Source organism: Schistocerca americana, chromosome 7 (assembly GCF_021461395.2).
Source record: "Schistocerca americana isolate TAMUIC-IGC-003095 chromosome 7, iqSchAmer2.1, whole genome shotgun sequence".
Lineage (NCBI taxonomy): Eukaryota > Metazoa > Arthropoda > Insecta > Orthoptera > Acrididae > Schistocerca > Schistocerca americana.
In genome coordinates this window covers 471,585,318-471,611,703 of record NC_060125.1, presented here as the reverse complement: position 1 = coordinate 471,611,703, position 26,386 = coordinate 471,585,318, and the positions used below count along the sequence as shown (strand labels likewise).

The following is a 26,386-nucleotide window of genomic DNA, read 5'->3' as shown; positions in this document are numbered from 1 at the left end:
AGCAATTTTAATGGCCAATAGTGTACTTAAACCTAACTAACCTGAGGACATCACACACATTCATGCCCGAGGCAGGATTCGAACCTGCGACCGTAAAAGCAGCGCGATTCCGGACTGAAGAGCCTAGAACCGCTCTGTCACAGCGGCCGGGCTTGCCTACATGTTGGTGCTTATAACGTATTCCCGTAACGAATTCGCGCTATGTTGAATACAGCAATGGCATCAAACGCAACCTTTTTGATCGTCCGTTATAACGGGTACATTTATTGACATAGAACACAAGGCAATGTGTCTGGAATCATAACATATGCCAATGCTTGAAATTAAAAATACTGAATACAAAACTGACAATCGTGGGAGTCCTATGTCTAGATGGTAAAGTTCAGTCAAAACATAAAAAGTTATACCTTTTCTGAGACTTAAACTCAACAGGATCAAACAAATACGAATCCAAAAGCGAATGACCTGGTCGACATCTACAGATGGAACAGGCGGACGCATTGTGTCAGAAATTTGGCAACGCTGGACGGCGGGTGGTATCTCGATGCAATTTCAAAAGCACTGTTGCTGATTCTTGCAGAGCTACCTTACGTTTAAAGCACAGTCACCGCAGTCGACAGTTTAATTTCGTTCATCATAATCGATGTTTATGAAAAGTCTGCAAATCTGTCATTCATGATTTAAATGACGAAAAATGCAATAGTGATTATTTGTTCATGGTTAACATATCGCATGTCGACAACTTGTCCTCATCTTCAAGTGTATTTGTTTGCACAAATATTTTCTTGTGACTTTTGCATACGTGATTTTTTTGCCTGTCTTTTGTTTTGAGGTTATCCTACAATCGGAAAACCGGATAAACGATTCGTGGAATTTTTTTATATGCTAAGTTAGAAACAGTATTTTTGTTGTTACTTTACAAGTACTGTGCCTCCTCCTTTGCATAGAATATCATATACAGGCGCATTTTTATACACCACAAAAAGCAAGCAGAAAAAAGTTCTCCTTGACAAACTATGTAGTGAATCAGTTAATTTTTTCAAATGTTTCTCCTCAGTATGATGACTGTAGTAATTTCCATAAATAAATACATTAACCTATAGATTATAGTCAACATCTACAACAAAACAGAAACGTAATCGATAATTCAGTAGTGAACAATGGTAAAATAAATGTTGTAATTGACAGTTTTATGTTTACAATGTAATGTTTAGAAAATGTGACACCTGCGACTGTTTGCAAACTTTTTGTGGAACCACACATTGTAATATCTCTGTAGGATGTACTGATCACGCAAACATACAGTGTAAGTTATGATTTGTGTGTGTGTGATATTCTGTGTAATAGAGCAGGCACAGTACTTTTAAGTAGAAAAACAAGAATACTGTATCTAACATTAGCATATAAAAAGATTCCAACGTTAATTTTTCCGGTTTTCCGAATGCAGGATAACCTCAAAAACGCTACTACAGTACAAGAGAGGTAGAAAATCACACATGGAAACAATACAAAAAATTTTATGTGAACGAACACACTTGGATATGAGAATAAAGTCTCGGAACGCGTTGTGCTAAACATGAAAAAATAAGCAACTGCTGCTATTTTCATTATTTAAATCATCAATCGACATAATCTTTGAGGGGTGGTCATGAGGTTTTAATTATTGGTGCAAAAAGATGGAAGATATGTAAATATTTCTTTATTTATATGCAAGAATATGCCTACAGCTGTGATACACACTTAAATCCGCTAACTGCATTGACGTAGCATATCAAAATGGCGCTGTCCATTGACAAAGTGGAGTACCGCGCTATAAATCGTTCACAATCTTAGAATGGGTATAACACTTCAACAAACCATGCTGACCTGGTGCAAGTGTACGACAGAATGCAAACCATACATGAAGCTGACAAAAGCAGTGGGATACCTCCTAACATCGCGTCGGCCGTCGTCTTGCCCGCCGTAGCACAACAACGCGACGTGACATGGACTCAACAAGTCGTTGAAAGTCCACTGCAGAACTATTGAGCCATGCTGCCTCTATAGTCGTCAGTAACTGCCGAAGTGTTGCCTGTGCAGGATTTTGTGCACGAACTCACCTCTCGATTACGTTCCATGTTGCCGGCCGTCGTGTCCTAGCGGTTCTAGGCGCTTCAGTCCGGAAGCCCGAGGCTGCTACGGACGCAGGTTAGAATCCTGCCTCGGCATGGATGTGTGTGATGTCCCTGGGTTAGTTAGGTATAAGTAGTTCTAAGTCTAGGGGACTGATGACCTCAGATGTTGAGTCCCATAGTGCTTAGAGCCATTTGAACATTCCATGTCGGGCGATGCGTTTGGAGAAAACATTCGCTCGAATTGTCCGAAAAGTTCATCAAACCAATCGTGAACAATTGTGGCCCTGTGACATGGCACATTTTCATCTACATCTGCATCTACATACATACTCCGCAATCCACCATACGGTGCGTGGCGGAGGGTACCTCGTATCACAACTAGCATCTTCTCTCCCTGTTCCACTCCCAAACAGAACGAGGGAAAAATGACCGCCTATATGCCTCTATACGAGCCCTAATCTCTCTTATGTTGGTGGTCTTTTCACGATTAGAGCCCACACAGAGGCATACCGACAGTCGTTCTTTCCACGAACAATACGAGACTGGAATAGAAGAGAGAACCGATAGAGGTACTCAAAGTACCCTCCGCCACACACCGCCAGGTGGCTTACGGATGCAGACGTAGATGTAGAGGGAAATGCAAGGCTGGAGAGGCGCCAGGGAGGGGCGGTGTGAGCGCGACACTCACCGACGCCGGCGACAGCGACGACGAGCAGCGCCCACGCGTCGCGCGGGTGTCCCTCGCTGAACAGCGCCACCACCTCGAGGGGCAGCACGGCCGCGTGCAGGGCCCCCACCACAGCGTTCACCGCCACGAACACCAGCAGCGGTCCGGGCCGCTCCTGTCAAGACAAAGCGTGCCCACCTCACAGCAACACACTAGAGCACCAGCCACTGCTCGAGACACACCTTGTACACTTCCGACATCGTCAGCGTGCGGCCGATCTGTACTGTCACGAACACTGAAAAAATTCTCTGCTTCCAAGACCGTTACACCATTTATTCATGTAGATGACCGATTTAGGCAATTATTTGTTTGTCATCTTCGGAGCCATGTTTACATCATTACAAAAAAAAAAAAAAATGGTTCAAATGGCTCTGAGCACTATGGGACTTAACATCTGTGGTCATCAGTCCCCTAGAACTTAGAACTACTTAAACCTAACTAACCTAAGGACATCACATACACCCATGCCCGAGGCAGGATTCGAACCTGCGACCGTAGCAGTCGCGCGGTTCCGGACTGAGCGCCTTAACCGCGAGACCACCGCGGCCGGCTACATCATTACACAACCTCCTCCACCAGTACAGTAAGTGGTGCTATACGACGCAGTGCAGTAGGTGGTGCTATAGATTGCACCACTTACTGTACTGCTGGAGGAGTATTGTGTAATGATGTAAAATCGGTCATCTATATGAATAAATGATGTTAATTCAACTTAAACCCAGTACATGTAAAACTGAAGCATGTACTTTTTGTGGTGTCACCGCCAGACACCACACTTGCTACGTGGTAGCCTTTAAATCGGCCGCGGTCCGTTAGTATACGTCGGACCCGCGTGTCGCCACTGTCAGTGATTGCAGACCGAGCGTCGCCACACGGCAGGTCTAGAGAGACTTCCCAGCACTCGCTCCAGTTGTACAGCCGACTTTGCTAGCGATGGTTACGCTCTCATTTGCCGAGACGATAGTTAGCGTAGCCTTCAGCTACGTCATTTGCTACGACCTAGCAATGCGCCATTATCATTTGCTATTTATCTTGTGATGCATGTACCGTCACACCGATGTTCACCAATTATGGATTAAAGTTAAGTATTCCAGAAGCTACGTACTTTTTTTACTAGACTCAACTCCTTTAACTGTTCCAGACCTCACGCCAGCCTGCGTGAGCTTAAACGCGTGCCTTTCGGCTTGCCTGTCTCGCCAAGTCACAACACTTTTCACCTCAACAACAAACAAGCTAACACACAGCTCAGAGTGAAACTTAACGGAAACTCTCTTTGCCATAACAAGTATCCTAAGTACCTTGGTGTCACCCACAACCGCACCCCACATAGAAAACATCTTGAAAATACTGCTGCCAAGATAAAAACTCGTAACAATATTATTCAAGAATTGTGTGCAATGACATGGGGAGCTTCAGGAGATACATTGCGCACATCATGCATTGCGCTGGTCTTCTCAGCAGCCGTGCACTGTGCCCCAGTGTGGCTAAGCAGCTGCCACACCAACTTGATCGACGTCCAGTTAAGCCACACTATGCGGTTAATAACTGGGACAATCCGACCAACACCGATTTATTCGCTTCCTCTGCTGAGCAACATCTATCCACCCGCAATCCGTAAAAGTGATACCTTGCTTAGGAATACCTCAAGCTACAGGAGAACCTGGTATTACCAATACACGAAGACATAGCAAGTCTGCGACAAAACAGACTCCGTTCAAAAAACCTACCATTACGGCAAGCAGAGCAGAGATGCCACTAATACCGGGATGAGGGACCTGTGGGATCAGAATCGTCAACTTATTGAAAGTCCTGAAGACCGTGAGTGGTTCCCAAAGTATAACTGTGATACTACTGGCACAGAACTCCACTGGAAACTATGGATCAACTTGAACAGAGCTCGCACTGGGCATGGACGATGCGCAGACTTTTTTTTTCAAATAGGGTGCTACAGAGTCTCCAGTCTGTGGCTGTGGGGCTCCAAACCAGACAATCAAGCACTTTAGAGATGAATGCTCCTTGCATTTCTATCAGGGGACTTGTAGCGACCACATAAAAGCTGATGATACAGCTCTTATATGGACTGGACTACGAACTTAGATATTGACATTTAGTTAATTTTATATGTAGTTTTGTGTTTTCATATTCTTGTTATATGCATATACTGATGTTATATACCTGTATTTTTAAACTGCATGTGAACCATACGAATAAATAAATAAATGAATAAATAAAATGCCACCACCACCTGTGTCTAACATCAATGTGTAATAACATCTCACAGATGGCAGATGGCAGCACTAGCAGTGGAGGTATGTCCAGCTAGTTGGGGGATGCGGAAAACACTGCAACTGTTGTCGTAATGTGGAAACAGAGTGAATTATCTGACGTCCAAAAGGATATTTTCGTTGGCTTTTACTCCTCTTTGGAAGCACTTCCGAAATGGCTTTGTTTGTAAACTGTCCGTGTACCACCATTGTTAAAGTATACTGTGCAAGGCAAAATGGCTCTATCCAAAACTGGCGCCAAGGCAGCTGTGATGCACCACAAACCAAAGATGACGGGGTTGAGAGGCAGCTGTGGAGGTGTGTACAGACAAACAGATTGAGCGGCTGACCTCCCAGATGAACCACGAAGCTACCGACAGCGTCGCCTCAATTGCCGCTGCCGGCCGGGGTGGCCGAGCGGTTCTAGGCGCTACAGTCTGGAACCGCGCGACCGCTAAGGTCGCAGGCTCGAATCCTGCCTCGGCATGGATGTGTGTGATGTCCTTAGGTTAGTTAGGTTTAAGTAGTTCTAAGTCCTAGGGGACTGATGACCTCAGATGTTAAGTCCCGTAGTGCTCAGAGCCATTTGAACCATCAATTGCCGTTCAGCGAACATTGCTGCATATGGGCCTCCGCGGGCTGGAATTTGGACGCCAGTGTCGCAAACGGACATCCACTGAGTGGTGACGGGTGGCTTTTTAATATGAATCATGTCTTATGCTCTGTCGAACAGGTGGCTGTTGACATGTACGGCGTGAAATGCCTGAAAACAAACATTCTGCAACAATCGTTGGAAGGATCCACGCCAGAGGGCATTCCTTGAGTGATCTCGTCATTCTGGAGGGCACAATCGATCGAGACAAGTATGCATCTATCTTTGGAGACCCCTGTATGGAGTTTGTTTCTTCTCAGCACAATAGCATCTACCAGCAGCACAATGCAATGTGTCGCACTGCTCGCCATGTACGGGTGTGGTTTGAAGAGGAGCAGGATGAGTTTACCGTACTCCCGTGGCCACCATACTAATCAGGAATGGGTGGGTCCACCTCGATCGGACTGTTGGTACCCTGGATTATCATCTGAGAAACCTAAACAAAGGTGGCCACAGCACTGGAGTCAGCATGGCTGCCGGTACCTTGACAGATTGCAGGGCATTCTCACTTCTGAGTCGGTGTTATGCTGCTTGATGTTCCTAGGGAAGATGATCATTATTATGATCTGACTTCATATATCATGATGAAATGGTGTGCAGTAGCTAATGCTCTTGCTCTTGCTTGTGAGCTCTATGGAAGTAATAATGGTAAGCTTTACCTGCATTCAAAGGAGTAGGGTGCCGATTTAAACGACTGCAGTAAAAGCACAGCGAGTTTCTTCTGTGGAACCTGGGTAGAAACATTTCCAGATGGCCAGGTTCCACCGTCTCATTGTGCAGACATGTTGGTTGACGCTGGACAGTCGGCATCTGCGTCCAGGTAGACTGACTAGCGCTGAGAAGCCGCCGCTGCATTGGCCAGTGCATTGTAGACCGGCAATAAAGCAGAGGATGGGCCCTTGTTAGGCAGGAAGCTGACGAGACAACTGTGAGCGTTCTGCGAATTTCCGTGGGACAGGTCACTGGCGCCCAGACGCGCAGACTCTGTTACAAAACATATTTGGGAAACTACGAGTCTTTTAGCGAGTTTATGGCCGTTCTTTGGAAACTTCAAAATGGACGCAACAGGGGAGATAACAAGCTTTTTATGGAGGGGTGTGGTTCCATCCTGGTCTGTTGTTAGCAAAAAGACACGGCGTAAACACATGGGAAAGAGGCCGTGAAGCTGAATCTTTTTTCCTTTTCCCCCAATTAACTTTAAAGTCTCTGATTGGCTAAATCGGTGTATGCGGAGCAAGGGGCGCTCTCCAAGCTTCGAATACCGCGCTCCAGCTCGTGATTGGCTTGTGCTAAAGTGGGGGAAGTCAAAGATGTAAATGGGCTTTTGTTACCGAGCTGAGGAGGAAAGCGAACAGAAAGAAAAAATCAGTCTTGTACTGTCTCTTCGCTAGTAAAGAACTGCAGGTCTCTACCTAAATGGTGGGACTTGTGCCCTTTGCTAGTGTGCCACTTAGGGCCTCTGCCAGTTACCTTCTGCACCGTCAGAGGTACTGCTTCTTGCATCATGCACACAACGAATGATGTGTGGGTGTACTTATTTGTCTTGAGTCAGCCATCTAAACATTTGACATATTCCGTCACGCATAGTCGTGGCACAGGTTAAATTGGTTTGACAGACCAGCAAACGGGTCCACCTGCACACTGGAATCCACCGGGGTTTCAGAGGCTCATAGGGAAGGACCTGCGTTCCGAAGCCGGCCGGTGTGGCCGTGCGGTTAAAGGCGCTTCAGTCTGGAACCGCGTGACCGCTACGGTCGCAGGTTCGAATCCTGCCTCGGGCATGGATGTGTGTGATGTCCTTAGGTTAGTTAGGTTTAATTAGTTCTAAGTTCTAGGCGACTGATGACCTCAGAAGTTAAGTCGCATAATGCTCAGAGCCATTTGAACCATTTTTTTGCGTTCCGAATAAACAGAACGCGAGACCGCGTACTAGCAATTTTCCGGCGCGCGCTATTAATAACAGATTGCGGCCGTCCATGTCTTCAGTCGCTGAAAGGATCGTGGTATGACGCCCTGACCAGCAGAAGGGTAAAGTATTCGCTGCTTCGTGGTAGGGCTCCGAAGTATGTTTCTCAGCACCCTGTTCTTTTGAACAATATTTTTCTTTTTTGGAATAGTATAGATGCTTGTTTGTGCGGCGGTTTTTATGCCATACCCCGAATTCACGTGTATGAAGTCTGATAGAGAGATTAGTGTTCTGGTTAGTGTCGTGTGTCGATCCCCAGCTGATCACTTTGTCCACCATATAATCCATATTAGTGAAAGCGTTTGTGAAATAAAAATGTTTGTGTCACGTTTCTTTAGTAATTTTTTATATTGTGATGTTAAGAAAGAATAAATGTATTGTGATTTAGATCACAATTTCTACCTGTGTTCTGATTATCATTACCTTGCCATTATTATTAAAGGCCTGATTTCAGCCGCGCGGGATTAGCCGAGCGGTCTAGGGCGCTGCAGTCACGGACTGTGCGGCTGGTCCCGCCGGAGGTTCGAGTCCTACCTCGGGCATGGGTGTGTGTGTGTGTTTGTCCTTAGGATAATTTAGGTTAAATAGTGTGTAAGCTTAGGGACTGATGACCTTAGCAGTTAAGTCCCATAAGATTTCACACATATTTAAACATTTTTTGCCTGATTTCAAAAGAAAATAGTTAGCTTGCAACCTCATTGACAATCTTCCTGCGCGTCTCGCATTGTTACGCTCTGCAAAATGTTATTGAGGCTTTTGACAGGTTGACTGGACAGTGTATAAAAGATTGAAGCGATTTCACCGATTTGCTGTTGTTACATTATTTGACACATTGCCACAGGGCTTGGTGCACACATAGAAAAACTAAAAATTTTTGTAACTTATTAAAAGTGCTCCATATGTGCTCCCCTACTGATTCCACAGATATGAAGTCGATAATCAAGTTCTTCCTACACTTCGGCGCAGCATGTCCCTGTCAATCTCTTCAGAAGTACTGCTGATCTGAGCTCACAGTTCTGATGGTTCAAATGGCTCTGAGCACTATGGAATTTAACATCTGAGGTCATCAGTCCCCTAGACCTTAGAACTACTTAAACGTGACTAACCTAAGGACATCACACACATCCATGCCCGAGGCAGGATTCGAACCAGTGACCGTAGCGGAGCGGTCGCGCGGTTCCAGACCGAAGCACCTAGAACCGCTCGCTCTCGCAGTTCTGGTAACTTTGTTGGTGAGGGAGGGGTAAACACTGAATCTTTCACATAACCCCATACACAAAGATCGCAAGAAGTTAGGTTGGTTCAAATGGCTCTGAGCACTATGGGACTCAACTGCTGAGGTCATTAGTCCCCTAGAACTTAGAACTAGTTAAACCTAACTAACCTAAGGACATCACAAACATCCATGCCCGAGGCAGGATTCGAACCTGCGACCGTAGCGGTCTTGCGGTTCCAGACTGCAGCGCCTTTAACCGCACGGCCACTTCGGCCGGCAAGAAGTTAGGTCGAGAGAGTATTGAGGCCATGACATGAACTGCTGATCATCAGTTCCACGACTACCGATCCACCGGTTTGTCAATTTCCTGTTTAAGAATTCATGAACAGCATGTGGATTATCAACCTGTTGCTAGATAAAATCCACACTGTCGGTCTCCCGTTGTGCATCGAGCCAATTTCCCAGCACGTCCAGACGCACGTGCCCTGTAACGGTCTTTTTGCAAAAGAAGAAGCGACCCTAAACTCTAAACCGCGGTAACGCGCAGAACACGTTAACTGATGGGGAATCTCGAACGTGCTGTTGACTGCGCCATTTTAAGCACAACATACACTTTCTCGGTGGCTGTCTCCTCCTTGCCTAACTGCTCACTGTTGTGCTCTCGTGGCAGAAATCAGAAAGTGCGGCTGCAACAATACAAACTCTTCCAGCTTTTCTGTACCAGTTTTGTGGCAGTAGGTCAATTAATATAACTACAGTGACTTTATAAAATCGCTTCAGTCATTTATAACCTTGTACTTCACTGGAGAAAAACGGAAAGCGCTACAGGCAGGGCCAGTCCGAGGACATTTTTCCGTATCATTTGGCGCCCTCTGCCATCCCACTCCCCCCTTTTCCTCCTACACCTTCAACAGTGTCAGTTTCCGCTACTACTCGTAAGAAATCATGCACTTAGATGTGCTCCCGACGGCCCTCTCAGACTGACGGTTCGAGAGGCCGCTACTAATTGTGATACGGCCTGTATAGAAATCTTCCAGTTGTGGCGCCTCTAGCGGCTGCTTGTGCCGCTTGTCCGTTGGGTCGGCCGTGGCTGCAGGACGTTCCAGTGGAAACAACATATATCTCACCTCGGAAAAACAACAGTGGGATGGGACACTACAGTGAAAACAACAAGTTCCTCAGTTTAGAGCACAAGTAGCAGGTTACGGACCCTTGTGCAAACAATAAAAAAAAACTTGAAACACCATAGCTCTAATGCTCTCCTGATTTATTTTACTTTCTGTTTTGTTCAACATTCCATCATTGAGTTCTGTAATTACTGTATGATTCATTCTATACCATAAGAATGTTTACTTTTTTCTTCGCAAAACTTTGATATCATGGTAAAATGCCGGCCGAGGTGGCCGAGCGGTTCTAGGCGCTACAGCCTGCAACCGCGCGACCACTACGGTTGCAGGTTCCAGCCGTGCCTCGGGCATGGATGTGTGTGATGTCCTTAGGTTAGTTAGGTTTAAGTAGTTCTAAGTTCTAGGGGACTGATGACCACAGAAGTTAAGTCTCGTAGTGCTCAGAGCCATTTGACCTGGTAAACATATGCAATGTGTTGTCTTTATTAGTTAAATTTTTTGCCTCACTAGGCGGGAGACAAAACTTATTATATATAACTGAAAATTTGTTCAAATAATTTTATGTTTAACTGTCAATATGTTCAAATGATATGTTTTGTTCAAAATGTCTTGTTACTCTGTATTTGCTGATCCTCACTTAGGGTTCTTAGTTCTTTATATGTATAAAAGGTGTTGTGGTTCCCCTCGGGAACGGAATCGCGCAAAATGTGCTTGGCATGAAGGAAGAGGTGGGACAAAGAGTTAGTCTGGGACGAGCTACTTACCCATCAACTGCTCATGTAAAAGTTGTGTATTGTGCTGGTGCCGAGAGAGGCTTTTCGTGCCGTTTTCCAATCTGCCAATGCCTCGGATGGGTGGATAAATAGCTGGAACTATTCTGGAATTGGTATCTATCATCGCCACCAAGAAATGACAGAGTCCAGCAAAAACCTGGAAATCCACCTACCAACATGCACTCGCCACGATATTGCAAAATCACTGTAACGGAATAGAAGAATCTTAGAAATGTACAGTGAAGGAGCACCTCACGTGGATGATTTATTTGATTTCAGTTATAAGGTAAACAAAAAGACTATCTATGAAAACTTACCTTGATTTATCATTTGTCACATATCTACTTAGGATCCTTGCCATGCTAAAGTGATTACAGAGTGTCCCTATTGAAAAAATATTAAAGCCCAGTGTTTTACTAATTAATGCCTCTTGAATATAATAAAAAGAAAGTTAAAGTTATGTGGCAAAAGAGTGTGCTAAAATAAATGATGTTTGTTGAAAGTAATCTCCCAATCAAAACTGCTTTCCAGAGACTAACATAAATAATTGAATATAAAGCAGTAGAGTAGTTCAAACAGGCATTATAACAACCTGCCGTTGCTTTTAAAAATTTAAAGTTCTTAAAACTGAGGCTTATAAAGTTTTGCTTAGCTAATGATCATAGGGCTGCCTGTTGTAAATTGCAAAAGGTGAGTCAGTATCGTACAAATATGTCGATATTGTAAGGAGTATGCTTCGCCGGCGATGGGCGAATCATGACAGAATCTCTGACCAGAGAGTAGTTTATTGTTAGTTGTTGCTTGTCGGGAGTCTGCGCTAGTCTGCGCGAGTCGACAGTAGTAGTCGTTCGGATACAGTAGCGAGTGGACAGTAGTAGTCTGCGGGAGTCGGCATGCATCGGCTATGTGCTCTGCGCGCGACTCTGGTCAGGGTTCTGGAGGATGAGTATTGTTGTAGAAGGTAAAGAAGCAGCCTTGCGCATAATTAATAATGTATGTTAATTGTAATTTAATTTGTTCAAAAAAATGCCCCAATAATAATTTTTATAATACAGGGTGATTCAAAAAGAATATCACAACTTTAGGAATTTTAAACTCTGCAACGACAAAAGGCAGAGCTAAGCACTATCTGTCGGCGAATTAAGGGAGCTATAAAGTTTCATTTAGTTGTACATTTGTTCGCTTGAGGCGCTGTTGACTAGGCGTCAGCGTCAGTTGATGCTAAGATGGCGACCGCTCAACAGAAAGCTTTTTGTGTTATTGAGTACGGCAGAAGTGAATCGACGACAGTTGTTCAGCGTGCATTTCGAACGAAGTATGGTGTTAAACCTCCTGATAGGTGGTGTATTAAACGTTGGTATAAACAGTTTACAGAGAATGGGTGTTCGTGCAAAGGGAAAAATTCTGGGCGGCCGAGAACGAGTGATCAAAATGTAGCACACATCCAGCAAGCATTTGTTCGCAGCCCAGGAAAATCGATTCGGAGAGCTAGCAGAGAGCTGCAAATTCCACAATCAACTGTATGGAGAGTCCTACGAAAAAGGTTAGTTATGAAACCTGAACGTCAACTAACTGAGGCGATGGATCGGCCGCCAGGCAGCCCGTGACAGAGCACTTCATCACTGGCCTCCAAGAAGCCCTGATCTTACCCCCTGCGATTTTTTCTTATGGGGGTATGTTAAGGATATGGTGTTTCGGCCACCTCTCCCAGCCACCATTGATGATTTGAAACGAGAAATAACAGCAGCTATCCAAACTATTACGCCTGATATGCTACAGAGAGTGTGGAACGAGTTGGAGTATCGGGTTGATATTGTTCGTGTGTCTGGAGGGGGCCATATTGAACATCTCTGAACTTGTTTTTGAGTGAAAAAAAACCTTTTTAAATACTCTTTGTAATGATGTATAACAGAAGGTTATATTATGTTTCTTTCATTAAATACACATTTTTAAAGTTGTGGTATTCTTTTTGAATCACCCTGTATAAAGTAACTCTTTTAAAGAAAAGCATTCATTTCAATCTCCAATGCATTATCATTACTTCCAAGAATCAAAAAATATATATACGCCGGCATTGCACGAAGCTGTGTCGAAGAATGTATAATTAAGAGCAGATATATTTGCAGTCTTTTAATGAGGTAAGAATTTTTTGCTTTTTTATTCAGAATACAGGGCCGAAGGTCAGCGCTGCTGTCCTTATAAAATTTACCAGATATTATTATTTGTGTTAGGAGGTTACATTTGATTCATGGTTCATTATTTAATCAATATTATTGTGAGGTTTATGGTCAATTATCATTTTTTAAATTTTTGTGGGGAGGTTACGCTTGGCTCCATTTTCATTATTATTTAACATTCTTTGCGTTAGGAGGTTACACTTGGGTCCATTTCCATTTATCAATTACTGCTGGGAGGTTACAACATAGAGTCTCACTGCAGTGAAAGTTGATAACTGCAATTGTGGAAAGTTATATACTCATGCTTGCTAAGTGCTTGTTTCTCTTGTGTATTGAAAGTGCATATTAATAGTGCAACAGGATCCACTGTTTGTCTATTGTGCTCATGATAGATAACAATTAACTGAAAGACCACTATCTATGAAAACAGTAATTTCTTGTATTCAGAGGACAGTGAGAAATAGTCTGCTAGTGAACTTTTTTTTATTCCCATGTCAGTTAGAAAAGTGATTCGTACAAGAAAGATTAAACTTATGCCTAGTTTATAATTTTTCAGTGAACTTTATTCACATGTCATGTCAGATAGGAAAGTGTTTGAAAAGTAATACTAAATTTATGTGCAAATTATGATTCTAAAGTGCACTTCAATTGTAATATTATTGAAACCATTCAGTTTGACCAACCTTGAAGACAAAAGTGTATGTCATTATCTGTCGTACTTATGCAAATAGCTTTGTTCTTCTATAACTGTTAGCACTTTCTTTAACGTCAACATCTGCTAGTGATAGAGTTCATTGTACTTTCGTGTGATAACGTATAGGTTGTGTCTGTCCATGAAAGTTACTCATATCTATTTGCTTGAGCAAGAATGTTAATCATTCTCATGCCTAATTAGGCTGGCAATCCTTCTCTTTATTCTTTGAACACTGTGGATAGGTAAAATATTGTTTGTTACTGTATAAATATTTACGTAATTATGACTTTCACTTTCGATTAGACACCTCCACTAGGTACATCACGGTCAACACAACAAAATTCCTTTCAGAGGGTATCACTGCACTGTTACTTTATACCATAACTGCTTTAACAAGATAGTTTCATTATGCGGTCTTCCTCCAACTTTAAGGTTATGGTATAGCAGTAGGAGTGGTAGTGTTATAAACTGCAGGAGCTTGGGATAATCACGTAGAAACGACACGTATCTGACCTCCGAAAGCAGCCAGGTGGGTAGTGGTCTGAGGTGAGGCACGGATTGTTTGCAGTGAAGAGTCCTGGCTGACAGCTGCTGTTTTGAGGTAACATACGTGTTGTTTGCACTGGAAGGCAGAACATAGGTTAACGTCTCATCGCACGCCAGGTCGTTAGAGACGGAGCTCACGCTCGGATTAGGAAAGGAGGGCTAAAGAAATCGGCCGTGTCTTTATCAAAGGAACCATTCCGGCATTTGCCTTAAGTGAGCTAGAGAAATCACAGAAAATTTAAATCTGCGTGGCTGGCCGGGGATCTGAAGAGACACCCTCCTGCATGAGAGTCCAGTATGCTAACCACTGCGCCACCTCGCTCGGGAGTTTTTTGTGCTGGAAAATTCTGGTGCGTTGCTGGTGATGTGAGGTAAGGTACGCGTTGAATTCACAGCCTTGTGATGGCGTTCTGAGGTTATGTACATATTGTCTGCACTGGAGTGTCTTGGTCCACAGGTTGTCTTCTGAGATGAAGAATGGGTGGTTTTCACTAAGAACTGCGTGGTTTTTAGTAGAGTGCCCTGGCCCACTGCTGGCTTTCTGAAGTGAGGTGCATGTTGTTTCGAGTGGATTGTCATGTCTCACTGCTGGCGTTCGTGAGGTGAAATACGTGTTACTTTCAGTGGAATGTCCTGGGGTACGGCAAGACACTCACGTTCGGAGAAAAAATGGCTCTGAGCACTATGGGACTTAACATCTGAGGTCATCAGTCCACCAGAACTTAGAACTACTTAAACCTAACTAACCTAAGGACATCACACACATCCATGCCCGAGGCAGGATTCGAACCTGCGACCGCAGCGATCGCGCGGTTCCAGACTGAAGCGCCTTTAACCGCGTGGCCACACTGGCCGGCTCGTTCGGAGAACATAGACCTCTCCACAAAACTCTACTGTTGTGCCAAGATACTCCAGTATTACCAATACATACCACACCAGAATTAGGTTGTAGTACCTGAGTCACCACAATATACACTTTGTAATGTAACCACCAGATTTTAAATTAGGATTACCTGTGAAAGTAAATGCTAATATGTCCCGCTTGAAGACTGTTACTTCTCAAATACAAAAATCCTAACAGATAAAACAACTGCCGGCCGTTGTGGCCGAGCGATTCTAGGCGCTTCAGTCCGGAACCGCGCTGCTGCTACGGTCGCAGGTTCGAATCGTGCTTCGGGCATGGATGTGTGTGATGTCCTTAGATTAGTTAGGTTTAAGTAGTTCTAAGTCTAGGGGACTGATGACCTCAGATGTTAAGTCCCACAGTGCTTAGAGCCTTTTGAACTATAAAACAACTTTAAGAACGCGGCCTCACTGTAGAATGAGATAGGTACTTACCTGGGGAGTTAACAGTTACTTTAACAGCGCAACTACTTATAATGGCCTAGCAAAACGAAAAGTGAGTTTAAATGGACATGTGCGGCTATGTCAGATCTCCCTCCAAATATGATGTGCTCACGCAATGCAGTTTAGAGCCACTTACAGTGCAACGGCAATGAGCTCTCTGTGTTTTATGGCAATACGCAGGATATTAGACATCGAACAAATACACTTTCTGCAGAGGAACTACAGCTTCTCTCCAACCTGCGCCTCCGTCAATAACTTCATCGTCTGCTGAAAGATCATGCAAGGAACGTGATGTATAATTTGTATAAAAAGAAAACACTCGCTTTTGGGGTAAATTGTGACGTGAAACTTGTGAAATATTACCAACTGCTGAAAGCACGTGGTACGTACACATCACGCGATCATATACTAGCTTCAGAGTCAAAGTAGTGAAGGTAGTTTTACTGACAAATCGTATGGAATATCAACAAAAATAATCAACAAAAATGCCACTGATTAATACTACTCAAAGCACAGGAACATGTAATAAACATACAAAAGCACTTATTCAGCTACGATGCCATGTGTAACAGTCTTTTTCGGTTCAAAACTTGTCTTCTGAGCATATTAACAGATTTACGTTGTATTTATTTCTTCTATTTTTTAGTACTGACTGATATAAAAGAAGTTGAAGAAAGACCCATTTGAGTGTTACTAAGGGCCAGCAAATGTCCAGATAAATGTGAGAAATCTTCCAAAACAACCACAAAATTGGCTGATAGAATTAACAGTTTATCACCCAGCCAAGGCGGCCCTCGTCTCTCTAGTTAAACGCGTTGTCGAATAATCATGTCAAGTGGACTGCAGAAAAAAGTACCTGAATGGTTGTTTGTTCTGTTGTATTGCGTCTCATGAAGTTTGAGAAGATACCAACTCCTGGAAAGGACTGTTTTTCGACCTCGAAATTTCGCAATATTTTTCCTCTCTTCTAGTGAAGCAAATGGTATCTTTCTGACTAATACGCTTCGGTGCACAGAAGAAAAATAGATGAATGCACCTAAAGTGTGGCATAGGCGATTTCTTGAGAGTCTGCTGCTATCATTCTGACGCGCGAAACAACCTATAGTCTTAGGTAAGCCTTGACGGGTTTTCTTTATCTAGAGACAAACTTCGAACTTCTGCTGTTGTTAAGTTGTGCAGCAGAGGAAGGGTCTGTCCTTATGGGAACTGGGGACAGAAGTCGGGCAGGAAAACTGCTGCCATGTTTACTTTCGGCTCACTCTGAGAACTGCCCTTTTCCGCAGCTCGATAAGGAAGTGAAAGAGAAAAGATTGCAGACTGACTTTCGGCAGTGCTCTCTAAACATTCACATCCACCACGACTGCGTAACAGCAGCGAAACTGCATTCGCGCCAAGGTAACAGACATATCACCCTACAAAACCAAATCAGTACTTGCTGTTCACAGTGTTAACGGAGCACACAGAAATTCTAAATTTGGGGTTTAATAGCATCACAATCAGTTATTACTAACAAAGGGTAGAGTTCAGTAATGAAGTAAAATCCTGAACGCCATATCCCAGGAGGGGCAAGCGGCCGGATGTTGCCCTCCTCCTCCTCAGTCATCGCTATCATGCTGGCGCCTATGGTTCCGTTCCTATGGGGTGTTCTGTACGTACGTCTCGAACCTGGAAAGATCTGATGCACTCAGGCAAAGTGTTCTGGATTTGTTCACTTACTATGAGCAAAAGAAATAACACCAGTTCATTTTAAATAGTGGTTCATGTTTCTCGGGACATCCTTAAATGTTGGCTCCTCTATAAAATTCTGTACCAGGTCAATAGGTTATCTGCTAAATTTTGCAACTGAAATCAATTTTAATATTCATTCTGTCGTAGTCTAAATAGAAGTAGTCAGTGTTGCCGTAAAAAGCTGGCCGTTGTGGCCGAGCGGCTCTAGGCGCTTCAGTCTGGAACTGCGCGACCGCTACGGTCACAGGTTCGAATCATGCCTGGGGCATGGATGTGTGTGATGTCCTTAGGTTAGTTAGGTTTAAGTAGTTCTAAGTCTAGGGGACTGATGACCTCAGATGTCAAGTCCCATAGTGCTCAGAGTCATTTGAACCATTTTGCCGTAAAAACTGTTGCTGTTGTGCGTCCATCCTCATTCTTCGGTACTGACGCTCCTAACAGTATTATTATATTCTGTTTCTGCATTGTCTGCCTGCTTAGCTCGATGGTAACGTGCTCGCCTCATATGCAAGCGGGCCCGGGTTGGATTCCCGACCGGGTTGGAGATTTTCTCCGCTCGTGGACTGGGTGTTGTGCTGTCCTCATCATCATTTCTCCTCATCATCGGCGCGCAAGTCGCCCAATGTGGCGTCGACTGAGAAAAGAGTTGCATTTGGCGGCCGAACTTCCCTGGATGGGGCCTCCCGGCCAACCATGCCATTCGCTCATTTCCATTTCTGTCCGCCCCGACAGCTGAGTGGTCAGCGTGACGGATTGCCGTCCTAAGGGCCCGGGTTCAATTCCCGTCTGCGTCGGGGATTTTCTCCACTCAGGGACTGAGTGTTGTGTTGTCTTCATCATCATTTCATCCCTGTCCGGTGCGCAGTTCGCCCAATGTGGCGTCGACTGAAAAAAGACTTGCATTTGGCGGCCGATCTTCCCCGGATGGGACCTCCTCTCCAACCATGCCATTCGCTCATTTCCATTTCTGTCCGCCCCGACAGCTGAGTGGTCAGCGTGACGGATTGCCGTCCCAAGAGCCCGGGTTCAATTCCCGTCTGGGTCGGGGATCTTCTCCGCTCAGGGACTGAGTGTTGTGTTGTCTTCATCATCATTTCATCCCTGTCTGGTGCGCAGTTCGCCCAATGTGGCGTCGAATGTAATAAGACCTGCACCAAGGCCCCGCAAGGGGCCTGCCGGCCAATGACGCCAAACGCTCATTTCCATTTCCATTTCTGGGTTGCTACATTCTACAGCATACAGTGTATGATCAAAAATATCCAACACTCCGATGAAATACGGAGTTAACTCTAGATATAACTTGAGGCTGATCTGTCGGTATAAAAGAATGTGGGGAGTATTGTGTTGTCAACACAGAAACAATAACAGCGGAATGGGTCGGTCGGGAGACATCAGTGACTGCTCAACGGGCTTCACCTGACAAGGGAACCTCCCCATCGCACCCCCCTCACATTTAATTATAAGTTGGCACAGTGGATAGACCTTGAAAAACTGAACACAGATCAATCGAGAAAACAGGAAGAAGTTGTATGGAACTATGAAAAAAATAAGCAAAATATACAAATTGAGTAGTCCATGCGCAACATAGGCAACATCAAGGAGAGTCAGAGCTCAGGAGCGCCATGGTCCCGTGGGTAGCGTGAGCAACTGCGGAACGAAAGGACCTTGGATCAAATCTTCCCTCGAGTGAAAAGTTTACTTTCTTTATTTTCGTAAAGTTATGATCTGTTCGTTCATTGACGTCTCTGTTTACTGTAATAAGTTTAGTGTCTGTGTTTTGCGACCGCACCGCAAAACCGTGCGATTAGTAGAAGAAAGGACGTTCCTCTCCAATGGGAACCGAAAACATTTGATGTCAAGGTCATAGGTCAACCGATTCCTCCACAGGAAAATACGTCTGATATGTTCTATACGACACTGGTGACGGCATGTGCGTCACATAACAGGAATATGTTGTCGACCCACCTAACTTGTACACTTGGCGAATGGGTAAAAAGATTCTTCAACCTTGCCCGATTTAGGTTTTCTTGTAGATGTGATAATCACTCCCAAAAAAGTGATGAAAACATTACAGTTTGTCACATAAACTGCAACAAATGAATGCAACAGTTTCACAGTCTCACAGTTTTCCCTGTGCTCTGTCAAAACGTATGTTTTTAACGTTTTCAAATTTTTCCGTTTAGGTGTAGCGTCCCCATACTACGGCGCAGTTTCCTCGCATCGGACGGATGGATGGACAGATAATAATTGTCTGAAAATAAAGAATTAAACTTATCACTCGAGACGTGAATTAAACCAAGGACCTCTCGCTCCGCAGCTGCCCACGCTAACCACGGGACCACGGAGCTCCTCAGCGCAGATTCTCCTTAATGTTGCCTGTCTTGCGCATGGACTACTCAGTTTGTATATTTTGCTTATTTTTTTCGTAGTGCCACACAACTTCTTCCTGTTTTCTCGATTGATCTGTGTTCAGTTTTTCAAGGCCTATGCAGTGTGACAACTTATAACCAAATGTGAGGGGGGTGCGATGGGGAGGCTCCCTTGTGAGTAAGACATACATTATCCTTTCTAAAGTTGCCCAAGTTGGCTGTTGGTGATGTGATTGTCAACTGGAAGCGCGAAGGAACAAGCTCAGTTAAACCAAGATCAAGCAAACCTTACGCACTGATGTACAAGAGCTATCGAGTATTGTACGGAGTGATTGTAAAAAATCGTACGAAATCAGCGGAAAGAATCACTCGTGACTTCAAAAGAGCTACCGTAGTCCAGGTAATACAATGACTGTGCGTAGAGAGTTAAAAAGAATGGGTTGCAACGGTGGAGCTGCTGCTCAAGCCACTCATTTGTGTTGTCATTTTCTAAGCAACGCCTGAGGTAGTGCACAGAAGACGCCTGTAGTCAGTGGGTGACTGGATGCGAGTGATGTGGAATGACGAACCGCGCTACAGCCTGTGGCAACCCGACGGAAGGGTTTGGGTTTGGCAAATACCTTGAGAACATTACCTGCCACCAGGTGTAATGACCACAGTGAAGTAGTCCTCTTACTGCACTTAAGAAAACGCTAAACGCGGAAGAATATGACCACATTCTACAGCGTCGTGTAGTGCGTAGAGTAAAGTTACAGTTCTGAGAGGAAGATTATCTGTATCTGCTTGGCAGTGTGCCTTGTCGTAGGCCAACATTTGTGAGGCAACTGGCGCTAGGAGAAATTATTTTATACGTTTAGTCTGTTTTAAAAACGGGTTATATTAAAAAGTTTTATATTTAAATAATTATTTTACATACATTTTGACTTAAAAAACAGACCTGTCAGGTTCTGCAAGAGCCGCAGATGTTGTTAGGTACCTCAGGAAGGCTATGCCTATGGCAGCGTAACTGGACTCTAGCTTTACCAAATCTTGTATACCAGAGTTTTTTATATTTATACTTTAAATAAAGTTGTTACCAACAAAAATAGCCTGAGAAAATGTCGTTTAGAAAGTTAAGTGTTTCTTTTTTAAGATCTTCCTCAAAAGCGATAAATATGAAAAATACACTCATGTTCATAAATTAAGGATAATGCTGATACATGGTCAAACAACTCTCAGGTGGGCAGTTTGCGGGTTTAAATCACCTTGAGGTATGACCATGCGGTGCCATAGGCCTGCGGTCGTCGCACGGTGGCGCTGGCAGCAGTCCACATACGCCGAGGTGTGTTGGTGCTTGTCAAAGTACGGTGCAGCGAGTAAGTGTGCAGACGTTTTAAGACGTGTGTTGAAAATGGCTCAAAGAACACATACTGATGACGTTATGAGGGGTAGAATACTAGGGCGACTGGAGGTTGGTCAAACACAGCAGGTCGTAGCACGGGCCTTCCGTGTGCCACAAAGTGTGATCTCAAGATTACGGCAACGATTCCGGCAGACAGGAAAGTGTCCAGGCGCTACAGTACGGGACGTCCACAGTGTACAACACCACAAGAAGACCGATATCTCATCATCAGTGTCCGCAGACGGCCACGGAGTACGGTAGGTAGCCTTGCTCGGGACCTTACCGCAGCCACTGCAAAAGTTGTCTCCAGACACACAGTCTACAGACGACTGAACAGACATGGTTTATTCGCCCGGAGACCTGCAAGGTGCTTTCCACTGACCCCTGGTCGCAGGAGAGCCCGTAAAGACCGGTGTCAAGAACACAGTACATGGTCATTGGAACAGTGGTCCCAGGTTATGTTCACGGACGAGTCCAAATATAGTCTGAACAGTGATTCTCCCCCGGGTTTTCATCTGGCGTGAATCAGGAACCAGATACCAACCCCTTAATGTCCTTGAAAGGGACCTGTATAGAGGTCGTGGTTTGACGGTGTGGGGTGGGATTATGATTGGTGCACCCCAGCATGTCTTTGACAGAGGAACTGTAACAGGTAAAGTATAACCGCCTTTTCAGGGGTGCAGTGGGTCCCACCTTCCTCCTGATGGATGATAATGCACGGCCCCAACAAGCTGCCATCATGGAGGAGTACCTTGAAACAGAAGATATCAGGCGAATGGAGTGGCCTGGCTGTTCTCCAGACCTAAACCCAATCGAGCAAATCTGGGATGCTCTCGGTCGACGTATCGCTGCACGTCTTCAAACCCCTAGGACACTTCAGGAGCTCCGACAGACACTGTGCAAGAATGGGAGGCTATACCCCGGCAGCTGCTCGTCCATCTGATCCAGGTGTATACCAACCCGTTGTGCGGCCTGTGTACGTGTGCATGGTGGTCATATCCCATATTGATGTCGGGATACATGCGCTGGAAACAGTGACGTTTTGTAGCACATGTGTTTCGGGACGGTTTTCTCAACTTATCACCAATACCGTGGACTTACAGATCTGTGTCCTGTATGTTCCCTACGTGCCTATGCTATTAGCGCCAGTTTTGTGTAGTGCCACCTTGTGTGGCACCACATTCTGCAATTATCCTTAATTTACGAGCATGAGTGTATGTACTATTGCTACATATGCCTCTATAACATATGTCCCTGACCAAAGGAGATATTTAATTGAGAATCAATGTTGCCGGTCATTGGATAAAAAGTTGTTACTGTAAATAAAGTAACGGGCTCTGTCAAACTCTCGTCCTCTTGAAGGTAAGTGCCACTCTATTGTTTTAATTCGATTGTTGGACGTTTTGCACTTATTGTCCCATCTTTCACAGATGTTGAAAGTTTCGTAAAGCAGTTTGTCGCACGATCGCGTTTCCGAGAGCAAGACACTGAATTTACAAGGGACCTTCAAAAAGTAAGTTTCTTAATTGTTTTCACAAGGGACCTTTATTGACAAAAACAAATGCACCATGGTATCTGGTTACAGCAAGGGAGAAACTGTTACGGCTTTCAAGTGCCACCGACGAAAGACCAAGAGTCAAGGCAGCTGCATTCCTTCCGTACCGTGGAGTAACTACTGGAAATATAGGGCGTGAGCTGAACAGATATGGACTGAGTCCAGTATTCGGGCGCTCCTCTAAGGTAAGAGGTATGTTACGCCCCATATACACCTCTCCGTGTTGCTGGCATGTATGGTGTCCCCTGTGAATGTCGTAGTATTTACATAGGTCAAACCATTTGCACTGTTGCCGAACATTGTGCATAGCATTCGCGACACATCAAACAAAGGGAACTTGAGAAGTCGGCTGTGGTTGAAGATTGCCTAGAAAACGGGCAGAAAATACAATTAGAGAAAAACGAAAGTTTTGGTTCAAACGATATCAACTGGCGTCCTGTTATCAAAGAAGCGACCGAAATTAAACATTGACAATGTTAACAGAGACCAGGGGTACTCACTGAATAGGGCATGGGGGCAGGCTTTGGACATTGAGCGGAAGCAACAACGTAGGCTTGAAGCTTGTAGGGACAAGGGAGCGGCCGTTTCAAACGTGGAGGTGTTCGACGGAGCCGCTAGGAGCCGCCCAGTTTGCCTTCCGCGCATGCGCCACACCGATCCTCTGGGAGTTTCCAGACGCTTCCACTATATCTATATATCAGAATACCGCATCCCGTCGCAGTCACTGGTTTCAACTCCTGATGACGATAGTCGAGAGCCGGAGTGTTTTACTCGAAATGACGCGGCTTGTAAACCGAGAAGGTTTTATTGAAGCATGCCACTGTGAAAGACACCGAGGACAAGAATAAAAAAGTTGCCATATAAAAAAAATTAAACAAAATTTTACAAAAGTGGCAAAGTGCGGGCCTAGAAACCAAGATGTCATGGATCGTATCTTGGTTGGACCACGGATTTCTCAATCTTCATATTGACGTATCCTTCACCTCTCGACAGCGTGAGGAGTCACCACAATCTACACGATTTTCGGATTCCACGACGAACGGTATGTTGCCTTCCCCGGGTGGATAACTGGAGGCGGTTAGGCTCAATAGAAAGACTTGCAGCGGGCCATTGAGCCATACGAAATTATTATTATTATTATCATAATTATGTTTGCACGGAACGATCAGAGCTCGAGTTCTACTCTCACTTACCCGATTCTTTTCTATTTCTATTCTTTCTAGTGGTACTTTACCCTCGGTTTCATTTCCCCAGTCATCCCAGGCTAATTATGGCTCTGCTATTATCAACGAATAGTTTCCTTAATGATGTGTCGTTTCTTTACCACTTATCCTCTTAGAGTAAACAAAATATCGCGACGTGCCGAGTTGTCAACAATAGAAGTATCTCTGCATCGGCCTATGCCGTTGCTTAGCATAAGTTTGAGACAAGGCGATTGGCGATCAGCACGAATGTGTCCGTCCCCGACCAGCAAAACCTCAAGAAAACAGTGAAATACAGTAACAGCACGGAGCAACAACGGCTGCAGCCAGAAGGTAAGTCACCAGCAAAATTCTGCGTTCTGCCAATCCGGTACCCAAAACACAGCTACCAAATCGATTGCACCTCTCTGCAGACGCGTAACATATATTCTCACAGGCATCTGTATGTTATTAATATGAAGATCGTCGGATCTGCTGTTATATTCAAAGTAATTGGCTTTGAAAACCAGTCATCCAGACTGTCTCTGAAAGTATTATTTTATGGCTGAAGCTCACTTTTTGTCCATGTTTGCTTCTTGATATATAATTATGGAAATACGACGCTGCCTTCAGAAAACACAAGTTCTTGTTGTTCAACACCAAAATATGTTTCAGTGAAGTTTCTGCATCGTCATCGGGTTCTTTTATTTTCTGTGCAGTAACAGGTAAAGAAATCTTCCATGATAATACATGCAGTTTTGAAATTATCGTATTTACATTTCTAAAATTACGAACAGAAAACTTATCTACCTTAGTATCACAGACTGATACTTATGTGGCTGTCTGGTATTTGCAGTATAGCTAATATTTTGCTCCAGTTTGTCAGCTGCAATTTTTAATATTATTTTATGTACATTTAACAAAATGTTAGGCCCAAAGTGAAACTATTGCCTTTTCCCTCTTTGCTAATGTTGTCTAGATTACAGTACTATCATTATACTGTATTCTGCTGTCATCACTGATTGGCCATTTTATTATTCATCTACCCTTTGTTGGGTTAAAATAATAGTTCTCGAAAATCTTGTGGGGATTCATTGATGATGAATAAGTTTTATAAGCTGTACAGGGGGATGGTCTACTAGGTAAACTGAGCGTATTTACTTTTTGTTGTTACGACGTTGCCTCTACAGGGAACTGTGTTTTATAACACACACTGTGCCACTGTTAATCAGATATTCGCTTGAACTTTCTTCTATTTAGAAATTTCGGTGGAGGACTATTGCTGCATAATAAGAATTTTAATGTCGGTGTATGTGTCTGTTGGTCTCTGGTTCATGTCCATAAAGGTGCTCTGGAAATGTAGAATGACTGTTATTACTTTCAAGTGTTCTTCTGTGTTCAATGTAACTAATGCTGAAATTTCTACCTGATTGTCTGATATAAACCAAGCTGCAGTCTGGGCATGTGGATTCATAGATTTCCGATGTGTTATGTTCGTCTATGTTAGCGTAGGTTGTCCTTCGTTTCTTTTTCTTCGAGTTGTCTGTTGTGTGGGCAATTGGCAGTCTTTTTTTTCAGACGTTGCCAATTCTGTGAGTTGATTCGTTGTTGTAGGTGAGAGTGTGCCATTTGTTTGTTGTTCTTGATCTTTCTTGATCGTATATGTTGTGTGTGTTTGTGGTGTATGTTTATGTTCTGGATGCTGCATTTGTATGTTCCTTTTGATTTGTGTGTGGCTGTGTGATAGCTAGGTGCCTCGTTTTTGTTTTAATTTTGTGGTTTAGTTCATCTATCATGTTTTTTCATATTAATTTTCAACAGCTACTTGTCTGATTGTAGCTAATTTTTGTTATTGTCCTCAATTGAGGAGTTTTATTCAATCTGTGTAGCATGTATCAGATGTATATTGTTATAGAAAAGGAAGGAGTTGGCCAGAAGTAAGTCTTTCAGGCACCTCTTAAGTAGAACTTTATTTTTAGCTAAACTTTTCACGATTGCTGGCAAGTTATTGAAAATGTGTGCCCCTGAATAACGACATCTTTTTACACTAAAGTGGCTTCTTTTGAATTTGTGTAGATTGTACTTGTTCCTGGTATTGATTCTGTGAACTGATGTGTTTGTTAGAAAATAGGCTAGATTATTAACAACAAATTTTATTTGGGTGTAAATATACCAGAAGCAGTAGTTAGTAAATCCCGGACCTTCAGCAGGCTGCTACAAGACGTTCACGAATTGACACCACACACGCTTTTGGACATTCAATCTTCTTGTTCAGCTTTAAGAGTTACCCCAAAATTCGATGAGCGTTCAGTAAGTAATGCAACTTTTTTTCCTCGGCCAACTTCACTGGAAAAAATGTTTAATTTGTTGTGGGACATCGTGGAATATTCCCGCTTCAGCCCCTATAGTTTCATGAAGTTCCGATAGGTGGCGGTGCTATACATATCGTTCAAAATGGCGTCTGTAATGGAAGTGCGTTGCAAACAGAGTTTATTTTGGCAGAAAACCAGAGCATCGCAGATATTGACGTGGCCCCGCCGGCGGTAGCTGGGATAGATACCGGGGAAAA

General features: G+C 44.0%; 1 protein-coding gene across 1 annotated transcript in view; it reads right to left on the bottom strand.

Moving 5' to 3' along the window:
* Window positions 1–263: 263 nt before the first annotated feature.
* The window catches only part of LOC124623023, a 199,862-nt gene continuing 173,739 nt past the window's right edge, over window positions 264–26,386 (bottom strand). Inside the window, exons 5-6 of the mRNA XM_047148813.1 lie at window positions 2,803–2,956; window positions 264–292 (exon numbers count right to left, since the gene is read on the bottom strand). Coding sequence (XP_047004769.1) covers window positions 264–292; window positions 2,803–2,956 — 183 coding nt within the window. The remainder of the gene's footprint in view (window positions 293–2,802; window positions 2,957–26,386) is intronic.